General features: G+C 36.4%; 1 protein-coding gene across 1 annotated transcript; it reads right to left on the reverse strand.

Moving 5' to 3' along the window:
* Positions 1–1,124: 1,124 nt before the first annotated feature.
* Positions 1,125–2,958, reverse strand: LOC140831817 (stearoyl-[acyl-carrier-protein] 9-desaturase, chloroplastic-like). The gene is made up of 3 exons (XM_073195554.1): positions 2,746–2,958; positions 1,830–2,334; positions 1,125–1,731 (listed from the first exon to the last, which is right to left on the reverse strand). The coding sequence occupies exons 1-3, from the start codon at positions 2,862–2,864 to the stop codon at positions 1,177–1,179; spliced, it is 1,179 nt and encodes a 392-aa protein (XP_073051655.1). The 5' UTR covers positions 2,865–2,958; the 3' UTR covers positions 1,125–1,176.
* Positions 2,959–15,716: the final 12,758 nt, after the last annotated feature.

The raw sequence follows: 15,716 nt of genomic DNA on the forward strand, positions 1-15,716 counted from the left end.
TGAAGTATGTATGTTCAAGTATGTTCAAGTATGCAGCATGTTTAAGAAAAGTTTATGTTGATGGCACATCTAAGTATGTATGTACGTATGTTCAAGTTTATGACAAGTTCAAGTTTCAAGTATGTATGTCATATTTTCAAGTTGCATGTGGTTTTATTACGTATTACTCGTTATTTCCAGTTTATACGTGTTGAGTCTTTAGACTCACTAGACTTGGTCGATGCAGGTAAGTATGTTGTTGAGGAGACAGGAGGTGGCGACCAAGGGGCAGACTTGGACTGAGCGGGAGGCTAGACCCGAGGACCGCAAAGTTTATGTTTTTACGCAAATGTTAATTTACTCTGATTTATTGTTTCGAGGGAAATACTTTGGGCAAAACTTTTGTGAGCAAATTTTATTGTAGTACTTTGAACCGCCATGTCTTATGGGGGACTTGGTTGGGATATTTTTATGGCAAACTTTGAACGTTATTTTATGTTTAAGAAAATTTTAAATTTTCCGCAAATTTTGAGTATGAAAAGTACGGTACGTTACAACTTGAGTCAATAAATTCCCTAGCCAACGGTTGGCTTATAGGGCATCTATTCTAAAAAGACATATTACGAATCTTTCATTGTTGTTAATATATGATTGGAATTAATTATTTATATAAAGATATTTTAGGTATTTGACATATATTATTGTTGCCTAATTTTTTAAAATTATGGATAGCTGTCATTAAGTCATAATTCACATACGTAGATAAGTGAAAAGAACATAGTTTGAGAGGAAAAAGATTCTTTTAAAAATTATTATTGTTTTCAGAGTGTACCACTATAAATCTTGTGTGTACTGTATTTATCATTCGTCCTTTTTATCGGTTTCGAAAATTAAAACCTGGCCTTTATTCATAGCCACTGTTGATTCCCTCAAGAATGATCGATTTCAGTTGCTAAGAACAACGTCTTTTGAAATTTGGAGGGGATTTTTGAATAAATACATCAAATATGGTAACATTAAATAAAGTATATTAATTGAGATAATACATACATTTATTTTCGTAATATAGTACATGAATTATTTAGGTACATGAACATCATCCTGTATAAGCCTATGAACTGGAATTCTCCATGTATGCTTATTTATGATTATCATTATTAGTCAATACTTCTTAAATTGCATCAATATGTATGATATTCAAATCTTTCTACCAAATATCCAACTAAAGGGAACGCTGGCTGATGCTAGATTTGCCTGTGCTTGTGCCCTCTCTTCTAACTTCCTGAATCTTGGAACTAACCCACATAAATATTCTTGTGCTTTACGCCCCTCGTCTGAGAGGCCCGTCAACTTCTCCACACCCCATCTGTCCACTAAGTATTCCACAATGTCTATATAGTCCCTGGCAGTGTAAACTCCAATATGTTGTGTGACGGCTGCGAAGTTTCTGAAAAGATTTTTATCCACACCATCATACATCATATGGGCTGGCATTACGATTTTCTTCTTCATCATGTCAGCGAAAGACCTAACCATGTCATCGGGATCGATCTCAAAGAACTTCTCGACAATTCTGGTGTAGGCAGTTTCATGGCGTTTCTCATCTGAGGCAATAATCCCACAAATCTGAGCCAGTTTTGTATCCCCATATTTTTTGGCAAGCCTTGCAGTGTTTCCATGAGATATGAAGGTTGCCCTTTCTTGAAATGTAACGTAGATAATTCCATGATATGTGTTGTTCTCCGTTACATCCTTTTAGTTTTAAAGTACAGAATGACAAGGTTAAAAACTCAAATAACATGCAGCATAATAAGTTTATTATTACTTAATTACGTCTAAATAAATATTACCATCCCAGAACCGATCAAGTATTGTATGGTTTTCTCGATTTGTTTCATATCAACACGTCCTGAAAGATAAAGATATCGATTGAGAAGATCGCCGTGACGGTTCTCTTCTGCAGTCCACCCTCGGAACCAAGCAGCCCAAGGCGTGGGGTTAACACCAGTATCATCTCTGACTCCATCAAATTTACTAATAAATGTTTGATAAGTTGGAAGTGCTTCCTCCGAAATCATGTGACCAACCAATGCAATGAAAAAGTCATCTGGGATCTCTTTGGTTCTCTCCCTCAGTTCTTTGACCTGATCTTCGTATCCTTCGGAAGTGTAGTCGGGCAAATAATCACTCGGCTGCCAAGATTTCTCGACGTCTTTTAGCATCACCAAGATATTGTTTACAGCCCAATCATTCAGCACATTTATGATCTCACCTTTTTCTGGTGACATTAAACGAGTCACTGGCTTGAGTACATTTCTCGGGGGAGTGAATGGTTCTTTTAGGTTTGTCACCTCCCTACAATCAAGAAGACATAAAACATAGTAAAAAAAACATCGGGTCAGAGCCGCTTTGACACTATATTTTTGCCTTTTAATTAACGTCAAAGTCATCCTTGTGGTTTTTTAATTTGGAAAATATTTAGAACATGCACAAGGATGATTTAAAGTAGTCATATATAATATGTCAAGAACTAAAATATATATTATTTTTCCCACACATGAATATTTGTGCGTAACGTGATTTGTTCATAAACCTGAACAATTTTCAACTGGTTAAAAATTAAGATTAAAGACATAAAAATATGATAATGTTATTGAAAGAAAACTCCAGGCAGGTGCTTTTATCCATATCAAGAGAATTATTCCCATTTAACACCTATCGATATTGTAAAAAAAAAAAAAAGACAACTTAGAATCAGGAAGATACACTGAAGAAGAATGAAGTGTCGACGCCGTGGAAACTCTGCGAGAAGATCTGATATCAGCATCAAGAAAAGAAGGCATCATCTTGTAGGAATTGAAAGCAATATTAGTTATAAGTGCCATTTTCAATCCCTTAAATATGCAGAAGTTACTGGATTTTACCAGAAAGAAGATTGAGAAATAAAGGAATTAATGGGAAATTGCATGGTGCAGAGGAGGGGTTTAAATAGGAAAAAAGAATACATATTATTTTCAACTTATTTTGCATGCGATTGTTTACAAATTTAATTTTAATGTAATAATATATCAGAGCTTTGGACTGAAACAACCATATCTCAAATTAAGACAATTAAGAATATTCTAGCTAAACATTTTCACATATACACACAAATAAATGCAACATGTCGAACAATTATTTTAGTTTTTATATTTTTTGGGGGTGGGCTGGATTTAGGCAGCTAATTAATGTAAGCTCTGATTGTAGCGTAGTAGATTATGTGGCTAAACATAATTATTTAGTTCGTAAAATTTAGACCACTTAACTATTTTTTTGGGTTAGGCGACTAACAAATGCAAGATAGATTAGGAATTCTGCGGTTGTTGCTCACATATGTTGAAGGTAAAAACTCGTGTGAGACGGTTTCACGGGTCGTATTTTGTAAGACAGATATCTTATTTGGGTCATCTATGAAAAAATATTACTTTTTATGCTAAGAGTATTACTTTTTATTGTGAATATCGGTAGGGTTGATCCGTCTCACAAATAAAGATTCGTGAGACCGTCTTACAAGAAACATATTCTATGTTGAAACATAACTCGAACTGGGGCAAAATTTGTTTTGGTTTTTTTGTGGTCCTCCCAATATTGTTTTTGTAGATACAATAAATAACTCCAAAAATATAATCGTCGCAATCTTTTGGAAAAATATCCAAAAAGGAATGGCCTAATCGGTTTAAGGCAACACTCATTATTTCATCTGTATCTCGACGATTTCAACAACGCAGATGTTATCATAATATTCTAACAAAATAATCAACCCAATATTTTTTAAGGAAAAAAAAAGTAAAAATAATTAATAATCATAACATACAATTAACAATACCATTTAAAACATAACATAAAATTTTATAAATAAAAAAAAAACATTCTTCTAAAATCATTAATAGAAACAGACGAAATTGCATATTTTTAAAGAAGAAAAAGTATCCATTAGTTTGTAATATAAAATTCTTTTCAGATTTGACATGACATTAGAGCTCTTGTGAGCTATTTGGAATTAAATAAAACTTTAATGACAAAGAATAGTCTTTAGCACTTGCTCTCTAGAAGGCCTGCAGCTTGCTAGAGAAAGGACTCAGTGGCTTAAATATCCCCCAATATCAAGCGATGATAATGTAAGATATATATGGATAATTTTAAAAATATATAATGTACTGAACTACTAAATAAGCTTGACCCAAAATTCCTGTTGGGTAAATGCACAGCTCTGCTCATATAGTACATCCGCCGTTGGAATTAAATACGTTAGCTTAATGAAATCACGAAATTATTGAAAACCTCACATAAGTATTAACTTCTCGTATTTTCAAGTTTTGAGCACATACCAATGAAAACGTGTACGAACAGAGGTGAGTATGCTTAAGATTTGAAAACAAATATGTATGAACAAGATTTGAAAATAGAAATCTAAGATCAAAGGAAAAAGGAATTGTGGGCTTCAGACACGCATGTTGTGTTAGAGTAGATGTCCTGTAAGCCAACTGTTGGTTAGGGATTTTATTGACTCAAGTTTAATAAACAATCTTTATTTTAATATAATTCATTATTTCATGGTTTGTTATTTCTTTATCTGTATACCCATGTTATCAAACATAGATAAAGACTTTGATTATAGTTTAATACAAATAAATCGTAATTCGATGTTGAAACTCGTTTGTAAACACTGTATAATCTAAATTCGTTCCTAGTCGATTCAGCCGCCTAAAACATGGATAAAGGTCGCTTGAGCTTGAGACTAGCATCTGTGATGTTGTGTACTGCGTTTCTTGGTAAGGGCATAGAGATGTCCAAACGTGCAGAGGGGTAGTCATATGATGATTATACCGAACAACCCTCCCTCGGACTTTCCAAGTGGTTATCATTCATCGAGAGGATAAGTCCGTGGTTATGATTGTACACCATTAGTCCTTACGACCCGGGACAACACGGAGTCTCTATATGCTAGGGTTGTGCTTTGACTCGTTTACTGGCTCCAGGAGAGTCATCAGGTCGCGAGGTTGGGTACAGTTGCGACACATATAGGAGCCAGTGCATTGTAGTCGGGGATTCACCGCGCACCTACGGGTGTGGATATCCTGTGTGATCTGATGAAATAATAGTGCATGGAATCTCTGGCCAGAGTATGAGATGTACGTTAGAGAAGGAGTTCTCAAATAGTACACGTGATGCCACTATTATAGTTATCACATAGTTATCGAATTAATATGCAACCCTCGATGAACCAATGGTTGCAGATTCGATCGGGATATATGAGATGAAGGGACCTTACTGTACGTTAATCATAATGGACTGGTTCTTGCAGGCACTATCAGTGATACCTAGGGGATTATGGGGCGATGCTAGTAGACGCTCTTACCATGATCCGATGGGTGCAATCAGAAATGAGTTCTGACATTCTTGATCAAGGTGTTGATGAAAAGAATGGTACTAACTAGGGTAACCCGAATAAAAGATTATGTCTTGAATCACAAAGAGTTGTGAACCCACGGCTAGCTGTATCCCTGAACCATTGAGGGTCACACAAGTACTGGATTGTTTGTTCCCGTTGAGAGAATAAATTCAAGACATTGAATTTATATTATATAGTAAATTCAAGGAGCTGAATTTATGATAATTAAATTTTGAGAGAATAAATTCAAAGAGTTGAATTTATAAAATTTGAGAATTTAATTTATTAAACTCAAATGTTGGGTTTATTAAATATTAAATTTTGGAGGTGATAAAAATTCAAGGAGTTGAATTTATAATTTAAATAATAAATTCAAATGTTGAAATTATAATGTATTTAATTTATTAAGCTCAAAATTGAGTTTATTAATTAATAAATTAAATATGGTGAGTAGTATGTTTTATGGGCTTGCAGGAGTACAAGTCCAACATAATAAATAGTTAAAGTTTTAATGGGCTTTGATTAAATTAATTAAATTAGTTGGACTAGCCCAATTAATTAAATCAAGCTCATTAATGTTAATTATGTAATTAGATTATAATTTAATGATAAAAAATGGTTGATAGGTCAACCCTAGCCTCCACCATATCAAAAGCTACGTGAACCCACCTCCAAAGAAAACAAGAAATCGGCCAACCCCTTTTGAAAAGAAATATTGTTGTGCCATCTCTCAAATTTTTCTTCTCCTACGCGAAATATTTTCTATATTTTCTAGTGCAAATTAGAAGAAGAACATACTATCTAGTCGTGGACTTGATAGGAGGATTTCATCGAAGAAAGTTCGTAGGGAATCAACAAGAGCTAATCCGTTTATATCGGATTAGTTGGAGTCCAGTAATATATTCACCAAAGGTATAATTTTATAACATCCTATGTATGTTTTGTTAAAATCATACGAGTGTCCAAAGCAAATATATTTTGATTGTCAAAATAAATAAAAAAATTTAAAACTTCCGCTGCGTTTGGGCGTGTAGAAAACCAGATCCAACAGTGGTATCAAAGCCAGGTTTTCTGAATCGTATGATTTTAAATTATATTGAATAATTTGTTTCTAACCACACAAGAAAATTTTCAGAAAAATTGATGCACCATAAAATTATTTTTTCGGAAAAACAAAAAAAAATTAAAAATTCGCGATCTGCCCGGAACTGTTCCGGGCAGACCGCGTGAAACGTCATCATCTCTTATTGCTTTAAAAGTACTAATTTTTATTTTTTTTTAAACTCTCATAATTTCGGTCATTGCATGCCCACGAACATTAAATAATCTTGCTCCATTTTAAAATAAATCATCCAACTAGTATTTGCAAATCGAAAGGGAAAAGTCGAACCAGAAATCGTAAAACGTTTTATCAAACCTAAAAAGCAATAAATGTTGAAAAGTATAGCTCACACTAAACTCTCAAAAATCTCTCAAAAGCATAAATAATAGTCTTAAAATCTTTAACTAAAAACATCAAGCATAATGCGGAAAATGTAGCGCTGGTCCTCGGGTTGTGTGCGCCATCAGTTTAGTAGTATCACTCATCAAGACCTCCCTCAGAACCACCTGCATCCATCACATCTAGTGAGTCTAAAGACTCAACACACCATAATCTTGATAACGAGTAATACGTAATACAGTTAACATATAACAGTGAAAAATACTTGTACTTAAAATATCGTTTTCATGAAGATGCATAAACATAAACATTTTCGTAAACATTTTCATGATGTATAAAACTTTAAACATAAACATTTTCATGACATGCAAACATAAACCTTAACTTTTTCTTTTTCCTCAACATGACATGACATAAAACCTTTAACATGATCGTAAACGTTTTCCTTTTCCTTTGTTGAATTCAGATCCTTAATTGTGACTTTCCTGACATGACATGACATGACGATGGATCCATCTAAATAAAACCACAGTACTGGGCGGCGGGGGACACCAGCAACACTCTCACGGGTCAACTGGGCCCTGGCCAAACATTATCGAATAGAAAAACGATCGTCGGGGCTTCCTCTGGGGCCTTTTCCCATAAATGGGCTCCCTCTGGGGCCTTCTCCCCTCACGACATTCCCATTCTTACCTCAAACCTCATAACCTCATATTCGCAATAATGGAAACACGATCGTCGGGCTCCCACTGGGACCATAACCCTCACGACGTCGCCATTATTAACGAATTAGTCACAATCACTTCACTTCCTTCAACATTTTTCATTCACATCACTTTATAAAAATCGTGAATAATATTTACATTTTCATTTTGAAACCAAGCATGCAACATGTATTTTAAATGTCTTCCATCAATCATAAATATCAAATAGACATTTAAAAATCATAATTTAATCATGAACATTTCATAAACATTTAGAAATAATCATAATATCATAAAAACAGCATTTCGGGCACTGCCATGACCTTTACTAATTTCCCGATGTAAAAAGACCGTTTTACCCTGGACTCGACATTTTTCGTTTTCGACTTTTTTCTTGATTTCATGACTCTAACATATTCCAAATAATTATTTAAGCCTACAAGAATTTTCTCATATTTTTATTTAGCTTAATTCGATGACTTTTAAATTTATCTTTAAATATAACGTTTTAATGCGTTTTAATCTCGAATTAAACCAAACTTTCATATAAAATTCCCAAAATTAAAAATTAGACTTATAATAATTATTTAAGCTTAACCCTATTTTTTCACAATTTTTATAAAGCTTAAAACTAGGCTTTTCAATTAACTCGTTAATTAGCGTTTCGTGAGCGATTAAATCCCGAAAAATACCAAAACTCATTATTTTAACCCCAATTTTTAAACATAACCTTTTTATGATTTATTCTACCCTTCCAAGTCGTGATCCACCCCCGTGGACCCTTGGATCATTTTTTTGTTCTTTAATTTCGAAATATGACACCCTACCGAACGCACCGAGCCATCTTCTAATTTACTCGAGCCACGCCCGAGCCACCTTGAACCAAAGCCTAGCCAACTCACCTAGGGACCCTATTGTGCAAGCCCAAGCCCAATAACCCGTCCCTAAGTCGCTCAAACTCATTCTGAAACTTGACCCAATTCTGCACACTCCTAGAACTCACACTAGAAGACTCCTAGTCATCCTAGGTCACCTCCAGCCGAGCCACCCCCGAGCCCAGCCGACCCTGACCACCCCTGGACCATGCCCAGACCCTGAACAACCAGCCCAGGCCACTAGAGTCGCGCACGAACCAACTGCAATCCCCCAACAGCTGCGCGCTAGCTTCTTCTTGTTCCTAAGGTCTCGGCCCTCATCTCCCTCGAGCCACACCAAGCCCTGGCTGCACCAGGCCCCGTCATAGCCCTGATCCATCGTCCCTAGCCCCTACTGGACTAGCCTGGCTCGTGCCCAGGCCAGCCGCAACCCCTCCTCTCAGCAGCCGTGCGTGAATATGCATGGGTGGAGTCCCACTTCGGGTGGACTCTTTCCACCAGCCTATAACTCGAACCCTAGCCACCCTAGGACCCAACCCAGCCCTAGACCGATACCAACCTGACCCTGACCCAGCCCTGGACGAGCCACCTTGCCCCCATGCAAAACCACCGAACTTTGCACTTTGAAGGAACCCAATAAACCATCGGCCCTCTCTGTACATATTTCCCTTGGATTCCAGCCTTTAACTTTCATGTTTGTGCAGAGTTTTGGGTTGATTAGGACTCTTAAAACTTGTGTAAAACACCCTTAATCCATACCCTAGCCATGGCAGCCCCTTACCACAAATTAAACTTGATTTTTGGATCAAAATTCATGATTTAAATACAGGTATGCACAATAATCCGAAAATAATCACAAAAACTTCATGCTTTTCATGCACACGATATTAAAAAATAATACGATGTGATAGATGAGAAAAGGAAATGTATGGCGTGCCTTTGCGTAATTTACGCACGAAAATTTGTTGACGATTGCGAAGAACGGGCGAGAACCGCGGCTATCACCTTCCTTAGCTTTCTACCGAAATTTTCCTCCAATTAAGGTCCTGTGTGTGTCGTGTAGTTTAGGAGGGGTGGGGAGAGTTTTATCTTTTTAAAATTGAGTGGCCGAGAATATATGTTGCATGGTAGGGTTTTTAGTAGCTTATATACTAATCAAGCACTAATTATTAGTTAAGCTCATTAATCAAATTAATTAGGCCCAATTAGCCCATTAGTGTTTAATTAGGATTTAATAAAATATTATCAAGGTTTTTTTTAAATAATTTGTGAATTTATTAGCCGGGTTGCGAAAACGTTCGCATTTTTTTTGTTGAAAAATCAACACCGATAAAATTTACGTCCCAACGTATAAATCACTGCAAAAACCCCATATTTTCAAAAATAAGAAAAAACATCAACCATATTTTAAATAATTAAAAAAAATCATTTAATAAAAACATTTTACGTTTTTCAGCCCTCGGTCCCCGTTACTCGATCGCAACTTGAATAATCTTTAAAAATACATTTTAGTGCAACCATGTAGAAAATATAATTTAAACATACATATATGCACAACATAATTAATTTATGCAATTAAAACATTTAATTAAAATACAGGAGAATTTAATAATTCAATGCATGTGGTTCGTGTGGACCTTAAAATTTTCGGGGCGTTACACCGCGCACAGAGGTAGAGCGCAGCGTACGCACGCGGAGCGGCGCAGCGTGCGGAACGTCCGCACGCGCGCGGCGCACAACGCGGCGCAGCGCGCAGAGCGTCCACACGCCGCGCGCAATCCGAAATGTTTGGGCAGCAGGGGTGACTGCCCCGGATCGTCTCGGGAAGCGTGCTGATTGGTGGGTTTGAATTGTTTGGGCCTATGGTGCAATTTTCTGATTTTTCAAAGTTTTGGGTTAAATTGATATTTTGAAATTGATTTAATTTTTCTTTTTGAAAATTAATTTTTGGAAAATTAATAATTTTCTTGTAAAATAAATAATTAAAATATGATTTTAATTATTTATGGTAAAAATGAGTTTTTAGAAGAAATCAACTATTATTGATTTAATTGTAAATTAAATCAAGGAGTTAATTTAATTTATTAAATTCTTTAATAATTGTGGTGGTTAGTGATAAAATTATTAGATTTATAATTTATCAATTAATTAAATTGTTTAATTAAATTGATGTTAATATTTGATATTAAATGAATGAAGGATGATCGAGAGCCTTGACCAATGTGTTAGGTGTATGTTAGGATATTTTACTGTTTTATTCATTTTTTTATTAATATTTGATATTATTAAAGTGAACCTGATTTATGGCACGTTCCCACCCCATGAGATGTATCTCTTTTGTGACATGACTATTTAAATGTTATTATTATAAATAGCGGGAGATCAAGACTGGAAGATGATGGGTCCGATTAACGAGATGAAGACATGTAAAATATTTGAAGCTCTTATAATAGTTGCATTTGCATCCCTGCATTCACATAGGTTTTGGACCTGGATCCATGTATGGCTCACATGGATCTAATAGTGTTGGCGATCGATCATCCTTATTTATTGTTGAATGTCATATCATGATATATGTGATATATAGTAATATGCATGTATGTATATTATTATATAATATAGTTGCATGAATCCGGCAAACATACAAACTCGTGACACGCGATTTTTAAATTAAAATGATGAGACAAATTTAAAATTAAAACCCCTCATTCTGAATATGATTCAAAATTTATATCAAATCGAAAAAGTAAAAATTCAAAGAGTTTAATTTTTTCTTGCCTTCCATCAACCGTGGTTGCATGTTGATTGCTACCCGCGGACAGTGTCTGGCTTATATTATTGGGGAGGCTTGTACGCCGAAAAGCTTTGACTTCCACCGGACATATGATGTGAATTGAGTGGAACATCCATGACTTCGGCTCATATTATTGGGGGAACTCAAGGCCACCGTCCACTACAATTCAATATTGATGGGTTGGTTTGATACGTGAAAATAAACGACATCATATTATTGGGTCCTTACTAAACGTGAGGCAAAACACGCGGAGGTTTCATAGGATGCAATTGGACTCTACTTTTTAGAAATTATAATTGGTTTATATTATTCGGGATTATAATTGGCTAATTAGACTCTACGTGCCTACTAAGGAAATACGATTTCCCTTTTTCATCAGAGGGTGGTGAAAATGTCAAAATAGTAGGAGAGTAATTTATAAAATGAAATCCATATTTTATATCTTAGAATTATTTTAAAATTATCAGTAACCATTATCTGTTTTTCTTTTTTTAGTATATTTACGATGTCTACTCGTAACCCGCTTTCAATCATTCTCGATCAAAACAAATTGACTGGCCCTAACTATCATGACTGGTTTCGAAACTTAAATATTGTTCTGAACTCCGAAAAGATTGCGTATGTTCTTGATAAGAAGCCACTTAAGGAGGCGGCTCCTGATATCAGTAGGACTGAATTAGCTAAGCTTGAGAAACATTGGGATCATGACCTCCAAGCTAAGAGCTACATGTTGGCTTCTATGTCGAATGAACTTCAGAGGAGGTTCAAGGAGGCGGTGAATGCGGCTGACATTCACCTTGAAAGAATTGTATGCTGTACAAACTCATTCAGAAAGACATGCGACTGTTAAAGAACTCATGACTACACGCTTGTGAGATGGGACTTCGGTCCATGAGCATCGTGTTAGGATGATTGGGCTCATTGAGAAGTTGGTGGGACTCGATTTGGTGATACCTAGTGAGCTCTCGACTGATATTCTCTTGTTGTCTTTGCCTGCCTCGTTCGATGGATTTGTGGTTAATTTTAATATGAACAAGCTTGAGGCCACCCTTGAAGAGTTGGTCAATATGCTTACTAATTATGAGGCCAAAATTAAAAAGTAAAAGCATGTTCTTCTAGTGGGTTCTTCGTATGGTACGAAAAAGGGAGCCCCAAATAAAGGCAAGAAGCGTTCTGCCCCTCCAAAGAAGAACAAGCCAAACAAAAAGCCATAAAAGAAAGCAAATCCCGGGCCCACAAAGCCTGATAAGTCAGATCATGTCTGTTTCCACTGCATAAAGCCTGGACATTGGAGGCGTAATTGCGAGGAGTATCTCGCCCAGAAGCGCTCTGGCCACGGTATGTTTTATACTGAAGTTAATGTTTCTATTAATTCCTCTTCTTGGGTATTGGATACCGGATGTGGTTCTCATCTATGCAATGATTTGCAGGTGATGGGAAGAAGAAGGAGGCTTAGAGATAGTGAGACCTTTATAAGACTAGGAAATGGAGCAAGAGTTGCTGTCACTGCCATTGGAGACGTTACTTTAATTTTGGACAATAATTTTAAGTTGTTTTTGAGAGACGTTTTATTTGTTCCTGAATTGGTTAAAAACATTATTTCTATTTCTATGCTTGATAGGGATGGTTATTCGTGTGTTTTGCTAAAGGTGTTTGCAATTTATACAAGAATGAATGTTTGATTGGAACTGGAGAATTAACAAACGATCTCTATAATTTAAAATTAAAAGATATTCCGTTAAACCATGTCCAAGTGCATACAAAAAGAACAACAAACAAAAGAAAAATAGAATATCCAAATCCCGCACAAATATGGCACGCTAGACTAGGTCATATTTGAAGGATGCACAAGCTAGTGGGAGAAGACATGTTTGACTTGTCAGACATAAATTCTATACCAACTTGTGAGTCTTGTCTAAAAGGAAAAATGACTAAAACTCCATTCAATGGAAACATGGAACGTGCGATGGTCTACTAGATTTGATCCACACGGACGTTTGTGGCCCGCTAAGTGTTAGCACAAAATTTGGGCATTCCTACTTCATTACCTTTACTGCTGACCATTCGAGGTATGGGTACGTTTATTTGATGAAACACAAATCTGAAGCATTTGAAAAGTTCAAAGAATTCAGATCTGAAGTAGAAAATCAGCTAGAAAGAAGTATTAAGGCACTTCGATCTGAACGAGTGGAGAATACTTAAGTGCAGAATTTTTGGGTTATCTAAAAGAGAATGTGATTCTCTCACAGTGGACTCCACCAACAACACCACAATTGAATGGTGTTTCTGAACGTCGAAATCGAACCTTGATGGACATGGTTCGATCTATGATGAGATTCACTGAATTGCCTATATCGTTTTGGGGATTTGCGCTTGAAACTGCGGAAATGATGTTAAATAATGTCCATACAAAAGTGGTGGATAAAACACCATATGAGATATGGATAGGAAAAACTCCCAAATATTCTTACATGAGAATATGGGGATGTCCTGCTTACGTGAAGCAGACAGTGAGAGACAAATTGGATATTAGATCCACTTTGTGCTACTTTGTAGGATATCCAAAGAATTCTGTTGGGTATTATTTCTATCATCCCAATGAAGCAAAATTGTTTGTTTCAAGAAACGCCATCTTATTGGAAAGGGAATTTCTATTAGATAGAAAAAGCAAGATGATAGAACTTGAATAAATTCAAGATACTCCCTCAACTATAGAAGTTGTACCCATTTCCCAAGAACCAGTAGTTGAAGTACAAGCTTCTAAAAGGTCTGATAGGGTTATTAGACCACCTACAAGATATACGCTTCTTCATGAACAAGGCCATGATGAGTCTTGTGTTGGATGTGATACAATGAATTTCAAAGAAGCAATATTTGATACTGATTCAACCAAATGGCTTGAAGCCATGCAGTCAGAAATGAACTCTATGTATTCAAACTAAGTCTGGACATTAGTGGATCCACCTGAGGGAATCGTTCCCATAGGATGCAAATGGATCTACAAAAGAAAGCTTGGGGTGGATGGAAAGGTAGTGAACTTCAAATCAACACTGGTTGCAAAAGGTTATACTCAAAGGCAAGGAATGGACTATGAGGAAACTTTTTCACCAGTTGCTATGTTTAAGTCCATTAGAATACTACTAACCATAGCAGCATGGTATGACTAAGAGATATGAAAAATGGATGTAAAGACTGTTTTCCTCAATGGAGACATCAAAGAAGAAATTTATATGTTTCAACCCAAGGGATACACATCAGTACGAAGTGAGCATAAGGTATGCAAACTTCAGAGATCAATATATGGTCTCAAGCAGGCATAAAGGAGTTGGAACCTCAGATTTGATAGCACTATCAAAGAGTTTGGTTTTGCTAAGAATCCTGAGGAACCGTGTGTGTACAAGAAAGTTAGTGGGAGTGCAGTGACATTCCTAGTACTTTATGTTGATGATATCCTACTCATTGGAAATGATGTAGGATTACTGCAATCAACTAAAGTATGGTAAGCCAGTAAATTTTCCATGAAAGACATGGGTGAAGCATCCTATGTATTGGGAATACAAATCTATAGAGATAGATCAAAGAGGATGCTCGGACTCACCCAAGCCACCTATATCGATACCATTATAAAACGATTCTCTATTGAAGAGTCCAAGAGAAGATAGTTACCAATGTATCATGGTATTACTCTATCTAAAGCTATGTGTCCCAAAACTGATGAAGAGATAGAGATGATGACACGTATTCCATATGCGTCAGCTATTGGTAGTATTATGTATGGTATAATATCGACTCGTCCTGATGTCGCTTACGCTTTGAGTGTTACAAGCAGGTATCAGGAGAACCCTGGTCCAATGCATTGGAAGGCCGTGAAAGACATTCTTAAGTACTTGATAAGGACTAAGAACTTGTTCATGGTCTATGGGGGTGGAGAATTAAAATTGGAAGGCTACACTGATTCAAGCTTCCAATGTGATGTAGATGATTCGAAATCGACCTCTGGTATTGTATTAATGCTTAATGATGCGGCTGTCTCTTGGAAAAGTTCCAAGCAAGACACCGTTGCGGATTCCACCACTGAAGCTGAGTACATTGCTGCATCTGCTGCAGCCAAAGAGGCAGTTGGGATGAGGAATTTTGTCCAAGAGTTGGGCGTTATTCCTAATGGAGTTGATCCAGTCCCGGTGTACTGCGACAACACTGGTGCCATTGCGCAAGCAAAAGAACCAAGATCTCATCAGCGATCCAAACATGTACTGAGGAAATTCCACATCATCCAGGAGATTGTGGGAAGGGGAGACATATCAGTCGAAAGAGTCCCCTCTGCAGATAACGTTGTCGATCCACTTACAAAGCCCTTGCCAGGACCATTGTTTGAGAAGCATCGCGAAGCAATGGGATTAAATTTTATGGGTAGTTGGCTCTAGGGCAAGTGGGCGATTGTTAGAGTAAATGCCCTGTAAGTCAACTGTTGGCTAGGGATTTTATTGACTCA

The sequence above is a fragment of the Primulina eburnea genome, chromosome 5 (assembly GCF_022965805.1).
Source record: "Primulina eburnea isolate SZY01 chromosome 5, ASM2296580v1, whole genome shotgun sequence".
In the NCBI taxonomy this organism is placed as follows: domain Eukaryota; kingdom Viridiplantae; phylum Streptophyta; class Magnoliopsida; order Lamiales; family Gesneriaceae; genus Primulina; species Primulina eburnea.

Bases quoted from the DNA above. Each gene is read 5' to 3' on its own strand.
- LOC140831817 (XM_073195554.1), bottom strand. From the start codon at position 2,864: ATGGCACTTATAACTAATATTGCTTTCAATTCCTACAAGATGATGCCT. The intron at 2,335-2,745 runs GTATCTTCCTGA...TCTTGATTGTAG, and splicing joins ACACTTCATTCTTCTTCAGT to GGAGGTGACAAACCTAAAAG. The intron at 1,732-1,829 runs GTAATATTTATT...TAAAACTAAAAG, and splicing joins ACTTGATCGGTTCTGGGATG to GATGTAACGGAGAACAACAC.